General features: G+C 49.1%; 1 protein-coding gene across 2 annotated transcripts in view; it reads right to left on the bottom strand.

Annotated features, from left to right (window-relative positions):
- The window catches only part of RP9 (RP9 pre-mRNA splicing factor), a 90,748-nt gene that overhangs the window by 3,503 nt on the left and 72,166 nt on the right, over nt 1–15,079 (bottom strand). For both annotated transcript variants that reach the window (XM_063922553.1, XM_063922552.1), the window contains exons 5-6: nt 7,781–7,872; nt 7,087–7,148 (exon numbers count right to left, since the gene is read on the bottom strand). In XM_063922553.1, coding sequence (XP_063778623.1) covers nt 7,087–7,148; nt 7,781–7,872 — 154 coding nt within the window. The remainder of the gene's footprint in view (nt 1–7,086; nt 7,149–7,780; nt 7,873–15,079) is intronic.

Below are 15,079 nucleotides of genomic sequence, written 5' to 3'. Positions count from 1 at the left end.
CCGCCCAAGAAGAGCCCACTTTCCTCGTGGAATGGGCTTTTACTGATTTAGGATGCGGCAGTCCAGCCGCAGAATGTGCAAGCTGAATCGTACTACAGATCCAGCGAGCAATAGTCTGCTTAGAAGCAGGTGCACCCAACTTGTTGGGCGCATACAGGATAAAGAGCGAGTCAGTCTTTCTGACTCCAGCTGTCCTGGAAACATAAATTTTTAGGGCCCTGACTACATCCAACAACTTGGAAGCCTCCAAGTCATTTGTAGCCGCAGGCACCACGATACGTTGGTTCAGATGAAAAGCTGATACCACTTTGGGGAGAAACTGGGGACGAGTCCTCAATTCTGCCCTATCCATATGGAAAATCAGATAAGGGCTTTTACATGACAAAGCCGCCAATTCTGAAACACGCCTGGCCGAAGCCAAGGCCAACAACATGACCACTTTCCACGTGAGATATTTTAAATCCACGGTTTTCAGTGGCTCAAACCAATGTGACTTTAGGAAATCCAACACCACGTTGAGATCCCAAGGTGCCACTGGAGGCACAAAAGGGGGCTGAATATGCAGCACTCCCTTAACAAAAGTCTGAACTTCAGGTAGTGAAGCCAATTCTCTCTGGAAGAAAATCGACAGAGCCAAAATCTGGACCTTAATGGAACCCAATTTAAGGCCCATAGTCACCCCTGACTGTAGGAAGTGCAGGAACCGGCCCAGCTGAAATTCTTCCGTTGGGGCCTTCCTGGCCTCACACCACGCAACATATTTTCGCCATATGCGGTGATAATGGTTCGCGGTTACTTCTTTCCTAGCTTTTATCAGCGTAGGAATGACTTCCTCCGGAATGCCCTTTTCCTTCAGGATCCGGTGTTTAACCGCCATGCCGTCAAACGCAGCCGCGGTAAGTCTTGGAACAGACAGGGCCCCTGCTGCAGCAGGTCCTGTCTGAGCGGTAGAGGCCATGGGTCCTCTGACATCATTTCTTGAAGTTCCGGATACCACGCTCTTCTTGGCCAATCCGGAACAATGAGTATAGTTCTTACTCCTCTTCTCCTTATTATCCTCAGTACCTTTGGTATGAGAGGAAGAGGAGGGAACACATAAACCGATCGGTACACCCACGGTGTTACCAGAGCGTCCACAGCTATCGCCTGCGGGTCTCTTGACCTGGCGCAATATTTTTCTAGCTTTTTGTTTAGGCGGGACGCCATCATGTCCACCTGTGGTTTTTCCCACTGGTTTACAATCATTTGAAAGACTTCTGGATGAAGTCCCTACTCTCCCGGGTGGAGGTCGTGCCTGCTGAGGAAGTCTGCTTCCCAGTTGTCCACTCCCGGAATGAACACTGCTGACAGTGCTAACACGTGATTTTCCGCCCATCGGAGAATCCTTGTGGCTTCTGCCATCGCCGTCCTGCTTCTCGTGCCGCCCTGTCGAATCACATGGGCGACTGCCGTGATGTTGTCTGACTGGATCAGTACCGGCTGGTTTTGAAGCAGGGGTTTTGCCTGACTTAGGGCATTGTAAATGGCCCTTAGTTCCAGAATATTTATGTGCAGGGAAGTCTCCTGACTTGACCATAGTCCTTGGAAGTTTCTTCCCTGTGTGACTGCTCCCCAGCCTCGAAGGCTGGCATCCGTGGTCACCAGGACCCAGTCCTGTATGCCGAATCTGCGGCCCTCTTGAAGATGAGCACTCTGCAGCCACCACAGCAGAGACACCCTTGTCCTTGGAGACAGGGTTATCAGACGATGCATCTGAAGATGCGATCCGGACCATTTGTCCAACAGGTCCCACTGAAAGGTTCTTGCATGAAACCTGCCGAATGGAATCGCTTCGTAGGAAGCTACCATTTTCCCCAGGATCCGCGTGCAGTGATGCACCGACACCTGTTTTGGTTTCAGGAGGCCTCTGACTAGAGATGACAGCTACTTGGCCTTCTCCTCCGGGAGAAACACTTTTCTCTGTTCTGTGTCCAGAACCATCCTTAGGAATAGCAGGCGTGTCGTAGGGACCAGCTGTGACTTTGGAATGTTTAGAATCCAGCCGTGCTGTTGCAGCACTTCCCGAGATAGTGCTACCCCTACCAATAACTGTTCTCTGGACCTCGCCTTTATCAGGAGATCGTCCAAGTACGGGATAATTAAAACTCCCTTCCTTCGAAGGAGTATCATCATTTCCGCCATTACCTTGGTAAAGACCCTCGGAGCCGTGGAGAGACCGAACGGCAACGTCTGGAATTGGTAATGACAATCTTGTACCACAAACCGGAGGTACTCCTGGTGAGGATGGTAAATGGGGACATGTAGGTAAGCATCCTTGATGTCCAGCGATACCATGTAATCTCCCTCGTCCAGGCTCGCAATAACCGCCCTGAGCGATTCCATCTTGAACTTGAATTTTTTGATATATGTGTTCAAGGATTTCAAATTTAAAATGGGTCTCACCGAACCGTCCGGTTTCGGTACCACAAACATTGTGGAATAGTAACCCCTTCCTTGTTGAAGTAGGGGCACCTTTACTATCACTTGTTGTGAATACAGCTTTTGAATTGCCTGTAACACTGCCTCCCTGCCTGAGGGAGTGGTTGGCAAGGCAGATTTGAGGAAACGGCGGGGGGGAGACGTCTCGAATTCCAGTTTGTACCCCTGAGATACTATTTGAAGGATCCAGGGATCCACCCGTGAGCGAGCCCACTGCTTGCTGAAATGCTTGAGACGGGCCCCCACCGTACCTGGCTCTGCCTGTGGAGCCCCAGCGTCATGCTGTGGACTTTGAGGAAGCGGGGGAGGACTTTTGCTCCTGGGAACTGGCTGTATGTTGCAGCTTTTTCCCTCTACCTCTGCCTCTGGGCAGAAAGGACGCGCCTTTAACCCGCTTGCCCCTATTGGGCCGAAAGGACTGTACCTGATAATACGGTGCTTTCTTTGGTTGTGAGGGAACATGGGGCAAAAATGTAGACTTCCCAGCTGTTGCTGTGGAAACGAGGTCCGAGAGACCATCCCCGAACAATTCCTCACCCTTATAAGGCAGAACTTCCATGTGTCGTTTGGAATCTGCATCACCTGTCCACTGCCGAGTCCATAACCCTCTCCTGGCAGAAATGGACATTGCACTAATTTTGGATGCCAGCCGGCAAATATCCCTCTGTGCATCCCTCATGTATAAAAGTGCGTCTTTTATATGCTCTACGTTCAGCAAAATAGTGTCCCTGTCTAGGGTATCTATATTCTCTGACAGGGAATCTGACCACGCAGCAGCAGCGCTGCACATCCAGGCTGAAGCTATAGCCGGTCTCAGTATCACACCTGTGTGTGTATATATAGATTTCAGGATAGCCTCCTGCTTTCTATCAGCAGATTCCTTCAGGGCGGCCGTATCTGGAGACGGTAGTGCCACCTTCTTCGACAAGCGTGTGAGCGCTTTATCCACCCTAGGGGATGTTTCCCAGCGTGACCTATCCTCTGGCGGGAAAGGGTACGCCATTAGTAACCTCTTAGAAATTACCATCTTTTATCAGGGGAAGCCCACGCTTCTTCACACACTTCATTTAACTCTTCAGATGGAGGAAAAGCTACTGGTAGTTTTTTCTCTCCAAACATTATACCCTTTTTTGTGGTACCGGGGGTAACATCAGAAATGTGCAACACATTTTTCATTGCCTCAATCATGTAACGTGTGGCCCTACTGGAAGTTACATTAGTCTCATCGTCGTCGACACTGGAGTCAGTATCCGTGTCGACATCTGTGTCAACCATCTGAGGTAGCGGGCGTTTTAGAGCCCCTGATGGTTTCTGAGACGCCTGGGCAGGCACAGGCTGAGAAGCCGGCTGTCCCACATTAGGTATGTCGTCAAACCTTTTATGTAAGGAGTCGACACTATCACGCAATTCCTTCCACAGCACCATCCACTCCGGTGTCGACCCCGCAGGGGGTGACATCACATTTACAGGCATCTGCTCCGCCTCCACATAAGCCTCCTCATCAAACATGTCGACACAGCCGTACCGACACACCCAAACACACAGGGAATGCTCTGACAGAGGACAGGACCCCACAAAGCCCTTTGGGGAGACAGAGAGAGAGTATGCCAGCACACACCAGAGCGCTATATAACACTGGGATCCCACTATCAATGAGTGTTTTCCCTATAGCTGCTTTTTATATATATTACATATATATATATATCTATCTATACTGCGCCTAAATTTAGTGCCCCCCCCCTCTCTTTTTTACCCTTCTGTAGTTTTCTCAGACTGCAGGGGAGAGCCAGGGAGCTTCCTTCCAGCGGAACTGTGAGGGAAAAATGGCGCCAGTGTGCTGAGGGAGAAGCCCCGCCCCCTTTTCGGCTGACTTTCTCCCGCTTTTTCTGTGATACTGGCAGGGGTAATTTTACATCTATATAGCCCCTGGGACTATATATGATGTATATTTTGCCAGCCAAGGTGTTATCTATTGCCCTCAGGGCGCCCCCCCCCAGTGCCCTGCACCCATCAGTCTGAGGTGTACATGAGGAGCAATGGCGCACAGCTGCAGTGCTGTGCGCTACCTTGGTGAAGACTGAAGTCTTCTGCCGCCGATTTTCCGGACCTTCTTCATGCTTCTGGATCTGTAAGGGGGACGGCGGCGCGGCTCCGGGAACGAACACCAAGGTCGGGTCCTGCGGTCGATCCCTCTGGAGCTAATGGTGTCCAGTAGCCTAAGAAGCCCAAACTACCACCTGTTAGGTAGGTTCGCTTCTTCTCCCCTTAGTCCCTCGCTGCAGTGAGTCTGTTGCCAGCAGATCTCACTGAAAATAAAAAACCTAAATATACTTTCTTTCTAGGTGCTCAGGAGAGCCCCTAGTGTGCATCCAGCTCGGCCGGGCACAAGAATCTAACTGAGGTCTGGAGGAGGGTCTTAGTGGGAGGAGCCAGTGCACACCAGTAGTCTAAAGCTTTCTTTGTAGTTGTGCCCAGTCTCCTGCGGAGCCGCTAATCCCCATGGTCCTTACGGAGTCCCCAGCATCCACTTAGGACGTTAGAGAAACATGCACTGTGTGGGGTAATGAGGACCGAGTTTGCAGACCTATGAACTAGACCCTCTTCCTCTCTAATCCGCAGAACCCAAGCCTGCATACCCAGTGAAGACTGGGCCTCTAGCAATACCGCTTTCAGATCGCTAATGCCAGGGTCACACCCAGGAATTGGAAACGGGTCCTTCCCGGGTGCGACCCGGCATTGGACCCTGAAAACTGGCTTCCCGACCCGGCATTTTGCCGGGTCGGGTTGCCATCGGGGGCGGGGACCATGGCGTCATCAGGGGTGCAGAGGCAGCGATAGGAGATGAGATCATCTCTGCGCTGCCTCTCCCTATGCTGTGAACGGGTAATGGGTTGCAACGACCCAGTAAACCCGTTCACACTGCACCTGACCCGGTAATAGCCTAGGAATAACCCATCTTTATTCCCGGGTTGAATTACCGGGTCAGGCGACCTGAGAATTCGGGACTGACCATTTCACACCGCACAGCGACCAGACATTATACCGGGTCAATACTGGGTTATTCCTGTGGTGTGCAAGGGATATTAGTGAACAGTGCAAAGTTCTCAAGAATGTCTTCATCTCCAGATTACAAATTAGCAACATAACTTGCTTTTGTAAATATTTGTATATGTTATAATGGTGGTCACACATCAGATTTTTTGGGGGCTTTGCAATGTACAAAGTCTGGCACCCAAAGGGAAAACCGTTGCCCTATTTTCACCAAATGCATTTAATCATTAAAAGATCACAATCAACAAAGATGCAGCTTGCAATGGGTTTCCCTAAGCATTTATAACTTCCTCAGGGACAGTATCCAATCAGCTATAGTCCAATTTATTTATTATTCAGCAGCTGTGCATCTAATCAAATCAACAAAAACAAAATAAATTCTATTTAGTAGAATAAATTCCAACTATTAAATTTAACTACATAATAATAAATATGTAATAAAACAATTGCAGATGTGTCCTAATACACTATTGCTGCAGTTGCGCCAGGTCCTGTGCGACTGTGCTTGCGCCGGGCATCTGTTTGCATGAACGTGCATCTAAATTGAAATGGGATTCGAACAAACTGCTTCACAAGACTGCTCTGATTAATCTGATATGCGACACTTGTATCTGTGTGCAGCTAAATCTGAATCTGTATACGAAGTGCAGCGCCCACCAAGTTTCATTGTGCTTCGTATACAGACTCAGTAGCACACAGATAAGTGTCACATACCAAATGAAACAGTGCAGTCATCTGAAGTGGTTCTGAAGCATCACATTCGTGCTCAAAAGAGGGTTGCGCTGCTCACTTGCACCAGGCGTCTCACACCGCATAGCGTATTGAGTCTAGTTGTATGAGGATATATCTGTATTTGCTTCATTTTATACTGTACATTCAACGCATATTACCGCCGACAGTATAGCGTGCATATAGTGTTGTGTAAAGTAAGCTTAGTAGCCATAATGGTATTCTGTTTTAACAATCATTTCTGATCGATGTATACAAACAGACAGAACAAAGAAAAGTTCTTTATTTCAAAATCCAATTCAAATATCTATATAATATATTAAATGTCCTCCAAACGATGTTCTCTGGCGGTATTCATATTCTGCCATGTAAAAGCTTAGAGAAGTGTCCCAAACTATATGATAGCTGGGAAGTGTTGAATACTGAAAGGGAGTGTGCAACATCAATTATTGTATAAAATGTGTTTAATGTATTTTTACAATCCTTTATAATATAATGTCCCTCACTATCTAGTTTTAAATGTGGTTGGTGCATGTACGTAAATCAGGTATTAAACAAATGTGCAAAGTAGCGGATGAAACACAAATGGAAGAGACACTGCAGAAACCTATGCTGCATCACACATCTGATGCTAAACACAAGATGCTAAAACATTATCTCTGTTACATAAATCTGGAAGAAGGTGAAATAGGTAAATAGAATGGGCTGTGTAACAGTATGTAATAAACGTCTTCATGATTTTCCATTTAATCAGTTTCCCTAACATTATAGCAAATGCTTCATAGTATAGTTCACCCTTCTCTAAAATCAACCAAAATCTTGTATTACCTCATTTGTTTTTCTTGAATCTCGTTCTGTTTTATGAGGCCATACATTGGGTCTTCATGAGCCTACACAATTAAACGCAAAGAACAATTCATAACACACTCAGCAACAAACTGATCTTAAAGCAAAAAATATAAATAGTAAATGCTTGGGGAGTAAATAGCAAAATCTGGGTATATAAGTAAAAAGTGAACAGAACAAATATTAGGTGTGAATGTGGGCTATATACTGTATCTATTGGGACTGATCTCAGAATAATTATGGGGTGGCCAAAGGGATTCAGTATGATATCCCGGCGGTCACGAGACCGACGCCGGGATCCCGACAGCCAGAACACCGGCGGCAATCGCAGCGTGTCCCCTTGTGGGGTCACTGTGCTTGCCACGCTTCGGGCCTGGTGTACTAAACCTTGGACATACCATTTCTGGCTATATATTTGCACTGTGTATTACACTACTCGAAGTGGGCAGCTTTATGATGGTATGGCATACCATCACTCAACTTAATTCACTGAAAATTTCCATACTGACTATTTTACATTTTCAGAGTACCTCTTCTAAAATTTCCACTTTGACCACAATGTGTGTGTGTGTGTGTGTGTGTGTGTGTGTGTGTGTGTGTGTGTGTGTGTGTGTGTGTGTGTGTGTGTGTGTGTGTATACACACACTATCTCAGCAGGGAGGCGTAGATAACTTACCACTCTGAACTGCTCAATCTTATGATTGCCTTTTATAAAGTAGGGGCACTCACGGTCACCAGTTCTGTGACCATACTGCTTACATCTCCAACCTGCAAGACAAGCAAAATGTCAGGTGACTATTCTAACATAAAAAATTAGATTTATGGTAAGAACTTCCCATTGTTAAATCTCTTTCTGCGAGGTACACTGGGCTCCACAAGGATTCACATCGGGGTGTAGAGTAGGATCTTGATCCAAGGCACCAACAGGCTCAAAGCTTTTGACTGTTCCCAAGATGCACAGCTCCGCCTCCTCTATAACCCCGCCTCCGTGCACAGGAGCTCAGTTTCGTTAACCAGCTCAATGCAGTAGCAGGTACCAGAGACAACAATCGCTCGTAGCCAATTACACCACACACCACAGGAGAGGGTGTCAGCGGCTAAGCCAATACCAACCCAAAGAAGCTAAGTGCGTCAGGGTGGGCGCCTTGTGGAGCCCAGTGTACCTTGCAGAAAGAGATTTAACAATGGTTCTTACCATAAATCTCGTTTTCTGCTGCGCGGTACACTGGGCTCCACAAGGATTAACATCGGGGATGTCCTAAAGCAGTTCCTTATGGGAGGGGACGCACTGTAGCGGGCACAAGAACCCGGCATCCAAAGGAAGCATCCTGGGAAGCGGCGATATCGAAGGCATAGGACCTTATAAACGTGTTCCCTGAGGACCACGTAGCCGCCTTGCACAACTGTTCAAGGGTCGCACCACGGTGGGCCGCCCAAGAAGGTCCAACCGACCGAGTAGAATGGGCTTTAATGGTAGCAGGAACCGGACGACCAGCCTGTACATAAGCATGTGCAATCACCATTCTAATCCATCTGGCCAAAGTCTGCTTGGAAGCAGGTCAGCCACGTTTGTGAAAGCCAAACAATACAAAAAGAGAATCAGATTTCATAATGGAGGAAGTTCTCTTCACATAGATACAGAGAGCCCGTACCACATCCAAAGACCGCTCTTTGGAAGACAACTCAGGAGAATTAAAAGCCGGAACCACAATCTCCTGGTTAAGGTGGAAGGAAGATACCACCTTACGTAAATAACCTGGCCGCGTTCTAAGAACCGCCCGGTCACGGTGAAAAATCAAATAGGGAGACTTACAGGATAAGGCATCCAAGTCCGATACCCTTCTAGCTGAAGCAATCGCTAGCAAGAAAAGGACCTTAAGGGAAAGCCACTTAAGGTCAGCAGAGGCAAGAGGCTCAAACGGAGACTCTTGCAAGGCCTCCAAAACCACCGACAAGTCCTAAGGGGCCACAGGTGGCACATAAGGAGGCTGAATCCTCAACACACCCTCAGTGAATGTATGGACATCAGGTAGGGTAGCAATTTTTCTCTGAAACCAAACCGACAAGGCAGAGATGTGAACCTTGAGGGAGGCCAGACGCAGGCCCAAGTCCAGGCCCTGTTGTAGAAAGGCCAATAGTTTGGACGTACTAAACTTGAAAACGTCATGAATGTGAGACGCACACCAAGTAAAGTAAGCATTCCAAACCCTATGGTAGATCCGAGCAGAAGCCGGCTTACGGGCCTTCAACATAGTTTGAACGACCGCCTTGGAAAAACCCTTGGCCCTCAGGACGGAAGCTTCAAGAGCCATGCCGTCAAAGCCAGACGGGCCAAATCCTGGTAAACACAAGGGCCCTGAACGATGAGGTCTGTTTGTTGTGGAAGTAGAAGGGGACGATCCCAAGAGAGACCCAGTAGATTGGAGAACCAGTGCTGTCTGGGCCATGCTGGAGCGACCAGAAGCAGGTTTCCTCCTTCTTGCTTGAACTTCCGTATTACTCTGGGCAGGAGTGACACTGGAGGGAAAACATACGGTAGCTGAAAGTTCCATGGAATAGCCAGAGTGTCCACGAACGCAGCTTGAGGATCCCTTGCCCTTGCTCCGAAGACCGGAACTTTGCGATTGTGTCGAAACGCCATCGGATCTATATCTGGAAGACCCCACGTGTCCACGAGAAGTTGAAACACCTCTGGATGGAGGCTCCACTCTCCAGCGTGTACGTCCTGACGACTGAGATAGTCCGCTTCCCAGTTCAGGACACCCGGAATGAACACTGCGGATATGGCCGGCAGATGGCGCTCCGCCCACTGAAAAATCAGTGATACTTCCCTCATTGCCACGCGGCTTTGAGTGCCGCCTTGATGATTTATGTACGGCACCGTGGTGGCGTTGTCCGACTGTACTTGAACAGGTCTGTTCTGTATTAGATGCTGGGCCATTGTCAACGCATTGAACACTGCCCGCAGTTCCAGAATATTGATCGGGAGCAGAGACTCCTCCTCGGTCCACCGTCCCTGAAGAGAAGAGTGTTGTTCCAACACCGCGCCCCAACCTCTCAGACTGGCATCCGTCGTCAGAAGGACCCAGTTGGATATCCAGAAGGGCCAGACCCTGCTCAATCGTTGATCCTGAAGCCACCAGCTCAGTCACAGGCAGACCTCCGGAGACAATGAGATCATGTGAGATCTGATCCCGTGAGGCAGGCCGTCCCACTTGGTCAGAATTAACTTCTGCAGAGGGCGAGAGTGGAATTGAGAATACTCCACCATGTCGAAAGCCGACACCATGAGACCCAGCACTTGCATTGCCGAATGTATCGACACTTGCGGACGAGATAGGAAGCATTGAATCCTGTCATGAAGCTTCAGGACTTTCTCCAGAGACAGGAACAACCGTTGGTTGTGAGTGTCCAATAACGCTCCCAGATGTAACATGCTTCGAGCAGGAACCAGGGAGGATTTCTTCCAGTTGATCAGCCACCCGTGGGCTTTCATGCACTGGACCGTCAGATCAAGATGACACAGGAGAAGTTCTGGGGAATTTGCCAGGATCAACAAATCGTCCAAGTACGGCAGGATCTTGACCCCTTGACGGTGGAGTGTAGCTGTCATGACCGCCATAACTTTGGTGAAAACTCGGGGAGCCGTTGTCAAACCAAAGGGTAACGCCCGAAATTGGTAATGAAGGTTGCCCATCGCAAACCTCAGGTACTGCTGATGAGATACTGCAATAGGAATATGTAGGTAGGCATCCTGTATGTCCAGGGAGACCAGGCTCCAAGGCCAGAACAATAGAGCGCAGCGTTTCCATACGAAACTTGGAGACCCGCACATGCTTGTTCAAGGACTTTAGATTGAGAATGGGCTTCGAGGACCCGTTCGGTTTCGGGACTAGGAACAGCGGTGAATAGTACCCCTTGCCTCTCTGAGCCAGAGGCACCTGTACTACCACTCCTGTGGTCAGGAGGGAATGTACCACCGAGTGCAAAGTGTTTGCTTTTGTCGGATCCAGAGGCACATCTGTCAGGCAAAATCGATGCGGGAAACGATTCTTGAAGGGTATGGCGTAACCTCGAGCGGCGACTTCCCTCACCCAGGTATCTGAAGTGGTCTTCAACCATTCCTGGGCAAAACCTAGAAGTCGGGCCCCCACCCTGGGCCGGCTTGTCCGTTTTGGAAGCTGGCTGACGGGGCGGCCCAGGCACGCTTCGGTCTGGGCTTGGCAGGTCTGGAAGCACGAGCTTGCTTTGGGTAGGCCTGACCTTTTGCTTCTCCTGGAGGACGAAAGGGCCGAGGGAAAGTACTTTTAGCCTTCTGTGCGGAAGGAGCCGTACTAGGTAGGCAAGCTGTTTTTGCAGAAGCCAGATCAGCCACAATGTTATTGAGGTCTTCTCCAAAGAGAATGTCTCCCTTGAAAGGAAGCACCTCCAGGGTTTTCTTGGAATCCATATCCACCGACCAGGCTCTCAACCAAAGGATACGTCTGGCCAAGACGGACATAGTAGCAGCCTTGGCCGCGAGCATCCCAGCATCGGAGGCCGCCTCCTTAAGGTACAGAGAAGCCGTGGTAATATACGTGAGACATTGTCGAGCATGCTCAAATGCGTTGGAAGGTAGTTCCACCTCAAGCTCCTGAGCCCACGCCTCAACAGCTTCAGCAGCCCAAGTAGCTGCAATGGTTGGCCTATACACAGCCCCCGTTAGGGTATAAATCGCTTTTAAACAACCTTCCACCCGTCTATCCGTCGGTTCCTTCAGAGAGGTGACGGTAGTTACTGGCAGAGCAGAGGAAACAACCATACGCGCCACATGAGAATCTACGGGTGGAGGAGTTTCCCAATTCTTACATATCTCTGCAGAGAGAGGATAGCGAGGCAACAGTCTCTTATTCGGTGTGAATTTTGTCCACGGATTTTCCCAGGATTCCTGACGTATGTCAACCAGGTGTTCAGAATGAAGTAAAACATGTTTAACCACCTTCTTAAGTTTAAACCTATCCACCAATGATTTCCCTTCCCCATCAGAAACATCTGTGTCAGTGTCTGTGGGATCAGTATATGCACCATCCTCGCCAGAGGACGTGTCTGGGATAGCAGTGGATTGGGAGGTGGTAACGGTCCATTTAGAAGACGACTTAGTCTTAGGCGGGCGAGAGTGACACTTAGATTTAGTCAGCGACCGGTTCAAATGCTGTAACCGAGTGGAGATTTGATCTGCCCATAGCAGGGACCATAAACTTCTGCAGTGACACAGGTGGTCCCACAGTGGGTGCCAATTTAGTTACAAGCGTGTTTAACAGAGTGGAAAATGTAGCCCAAGGTGGGTCCTGTGATGCCCCAGGTGCTACCGAACCACTAGGGGGTAAGGAACCCCCCCTGAACCTGAACTCTCAGCTGCCATATTTGCCTCCATCACGTCTGCGGCCTCACTACCACGCAATGTGGGAGAAGCCCCAGCGTCGTTGCCACGTGTAGCAGACTAAGAGTGTGCACAATATAGGGCAACCAGGTACAAGGTGTAGCAGCAATATACCTAGCAAGAACACTCTGTGAAGTGTGACTACAACAGCACCAACCGGGAGTTCAAGAGATATATGGGGTGACTATGAATCACAAGTAAAAATACGCAGCAAGTATATTTTGTGATACTATCCTATATTATACAGAAAGAAACCTGATACACTTAGCCCCCCTCAGGTATAGCAATATAGGAGTAGCCCACTGAGTGAAATACCTTGTAATAAGGCAACCACGCAGCAGCTACATGCACACACACATATATAGTCACAAGCGTACCATGCAGAAATTATGCACCATAAAACTGCACTGGACTAGCAATACAAAGTAATACTCAGTATGGCTGTATGTGTTAACAATAGATACAACAAATCACAGTAACTACTGGATGTATATCACAGGGTGTTTGTACCACACAACCCTGAATGTATGCACTCTTTCTTAACTAACACTGTCCCAGTGACAGGTAGAATACTTAAGTGTCCTGTAGGCAGCACAGCACTGGCAATCAGGCGGTTCTACAGATGAGGATTTGCCCCAGCTCTATCAGTGCTGGCCGGGAGTGAAGGAGAGGAACGCAGCTCCAGGGCAGGAACATTTGTAGAAATGGCACCCTGGGGCTGGGGGGAGGGGCCACAGGTCCGACCTGCTCCCCCTGCTGGCATCCCCACCGAGCGCTGCGGGCAGTTAAAAGCGGGGATTATGTATAGTAAAAAAAACCCAGACCTGTGCCCATTATGTGTCCCTGGTGGCTAGTGGAGCGGCTGCCCAGTAATCAGTGTCCACGCCAGCGGCCGCGCTGGATCGCGGTAAAGTGCAGGCACAGAAGCCCCTTACCTCCCCCGTACCTGCGGCCCCACGATCCGGGAGGACGGCAGCGTGTGTGTGACTCACGATTTGAAGGAACCGGCGCCTCCGCTGCAATGAACCTGCAACTGGGGCGCGGGAGTATACAGCGCCACTGGGGGTGACAGAGCTGCAAGCAGGAGAGTCTATGAGACTTTGCCTGCTGCAGCCCTTGTAGTCTGGTAGAAGAATCTTCAGTTCTTTCTTTCAATTAAAGCAATGAAAAGGCTGCCTAAAGAAGCCCTCCTGTTAAGTGCCTGCTTACTGCATGGCACCAACTTACAAACTGAGCTCCTGTGCACGGAGGCGGGGTTATAGAGGAGGCGGCGCTGTGCATCTTGGGAACAGTCGAAACCTTTGAGCCTGTTGGTGCCTCTGATCAAGATCCTACTCTACACCCCGATGTTAATCCTTGTGGAGCACAGTGTACCCAGCAGCAGAAAAATAAGATTTTAAACCTACCGGTAAATCTATTTCTCCTAGTCCGTAGAGGATGCTGGGGACTCCGTAAGGACCATGGGGTATAGACGGGCTCCGCAGGAGATAGGGCACCTAAAAAGAACTTTGACTATGGGTGTGCACTGGCTCCTCCCTCTATGCCCCTCCTCCAGACCTCAGTTAGAGAACTGTGCCCAGAGGAGATGGACAATACAAGGCAGGATTTAGCAATCCAAGGGCTAGATTCATACCAGCCCACACCAATCATACCATGTAACCTGGAACATACATAACCAGTTAACAGTATGAACAAACGACAGTAACGGTCCAAGACCGATGTCAACTGTAACATAACCCTTATGTAAGCAACAACTATATACAAGTCTTGCAGAGTTTCAGCACTGGGACGGGCGCCCAGCATCCTCTACGGACTAGGAGAAATAGATTTACCGGTAGGTTTAAAATCTTATTTTCTCTTACGTCCTAGAGGATGCTGGGGACTCCGTAAGGACCATGGGGTTTATACCAAAGCATCCAATCGGGCGGGAGAGTGCGGATGACTCTGCAGCACCGACTGAGCAAACGCTAGGTCCTCATCAGCCAGGGTATCAAACTTGTAGAATTTAGCAAAAGTGTTTGACCCCGACCACGTTGCCACTCGGCGAAGTTGTAAAGCCGAGATGCCTCGGGCAGCCGCCCAAGAAGAGCCCACCTTCCTAGTGGAATGGGCCTTAACCGAATTTGATACCGGCAATCCAGCCGTAGAGTGAGCCTGCTGAATCGTATCACAGATCCAGCGAGCAATAGTCTGCTTTGAAGCAGGAGCGCCAATCTTATTGGCCGCATACAGGACAAACAGAGCCTCTGTTTTCCTAATTTTAGCCGTCCTGGCTACATAAATTTTTAAGGCCCTGACTACGTCCAGGGATCTGGAATCCTCCAGGTCACCAGTAGCCACAGGCACAACAATAGGTTGATTCATATGGAACGACGAAACCACTTTAGGCAAAAATTGCGGACGTGTCCTCAATTCAGCTCGATCCACATGAAAAATCAAGTAGGGGCTCTTGTGTGATAGAGCCGCCAATTCTGACACTCGCCTTGCTGATGCTAAGGCCAACAACATTACCACCTTCCAGGTAAGAAATTTCAATTCAACCTTGTTAAGCGGTTC

This window comes from Pseudophryne corroboree, chromosome 5 (genome assembly GCF_028390025.1).
Source record: "Pseudophryne corroboree isolate aPseCor3 chromosome 5, aPseCor3.hap2, whole genome shotgun sequence".
Lineage (NCBI taxonomy): Eukaryota > Metazoa > Chordata > Amphibia > Anura > Myobatrachidae > Pseudophryne > Pseudophryne corroboree.
Note: the sequence above shows the minus strand (reverse complement) of the source record. Positions and strands in the feature narration are given on the sequence as shown.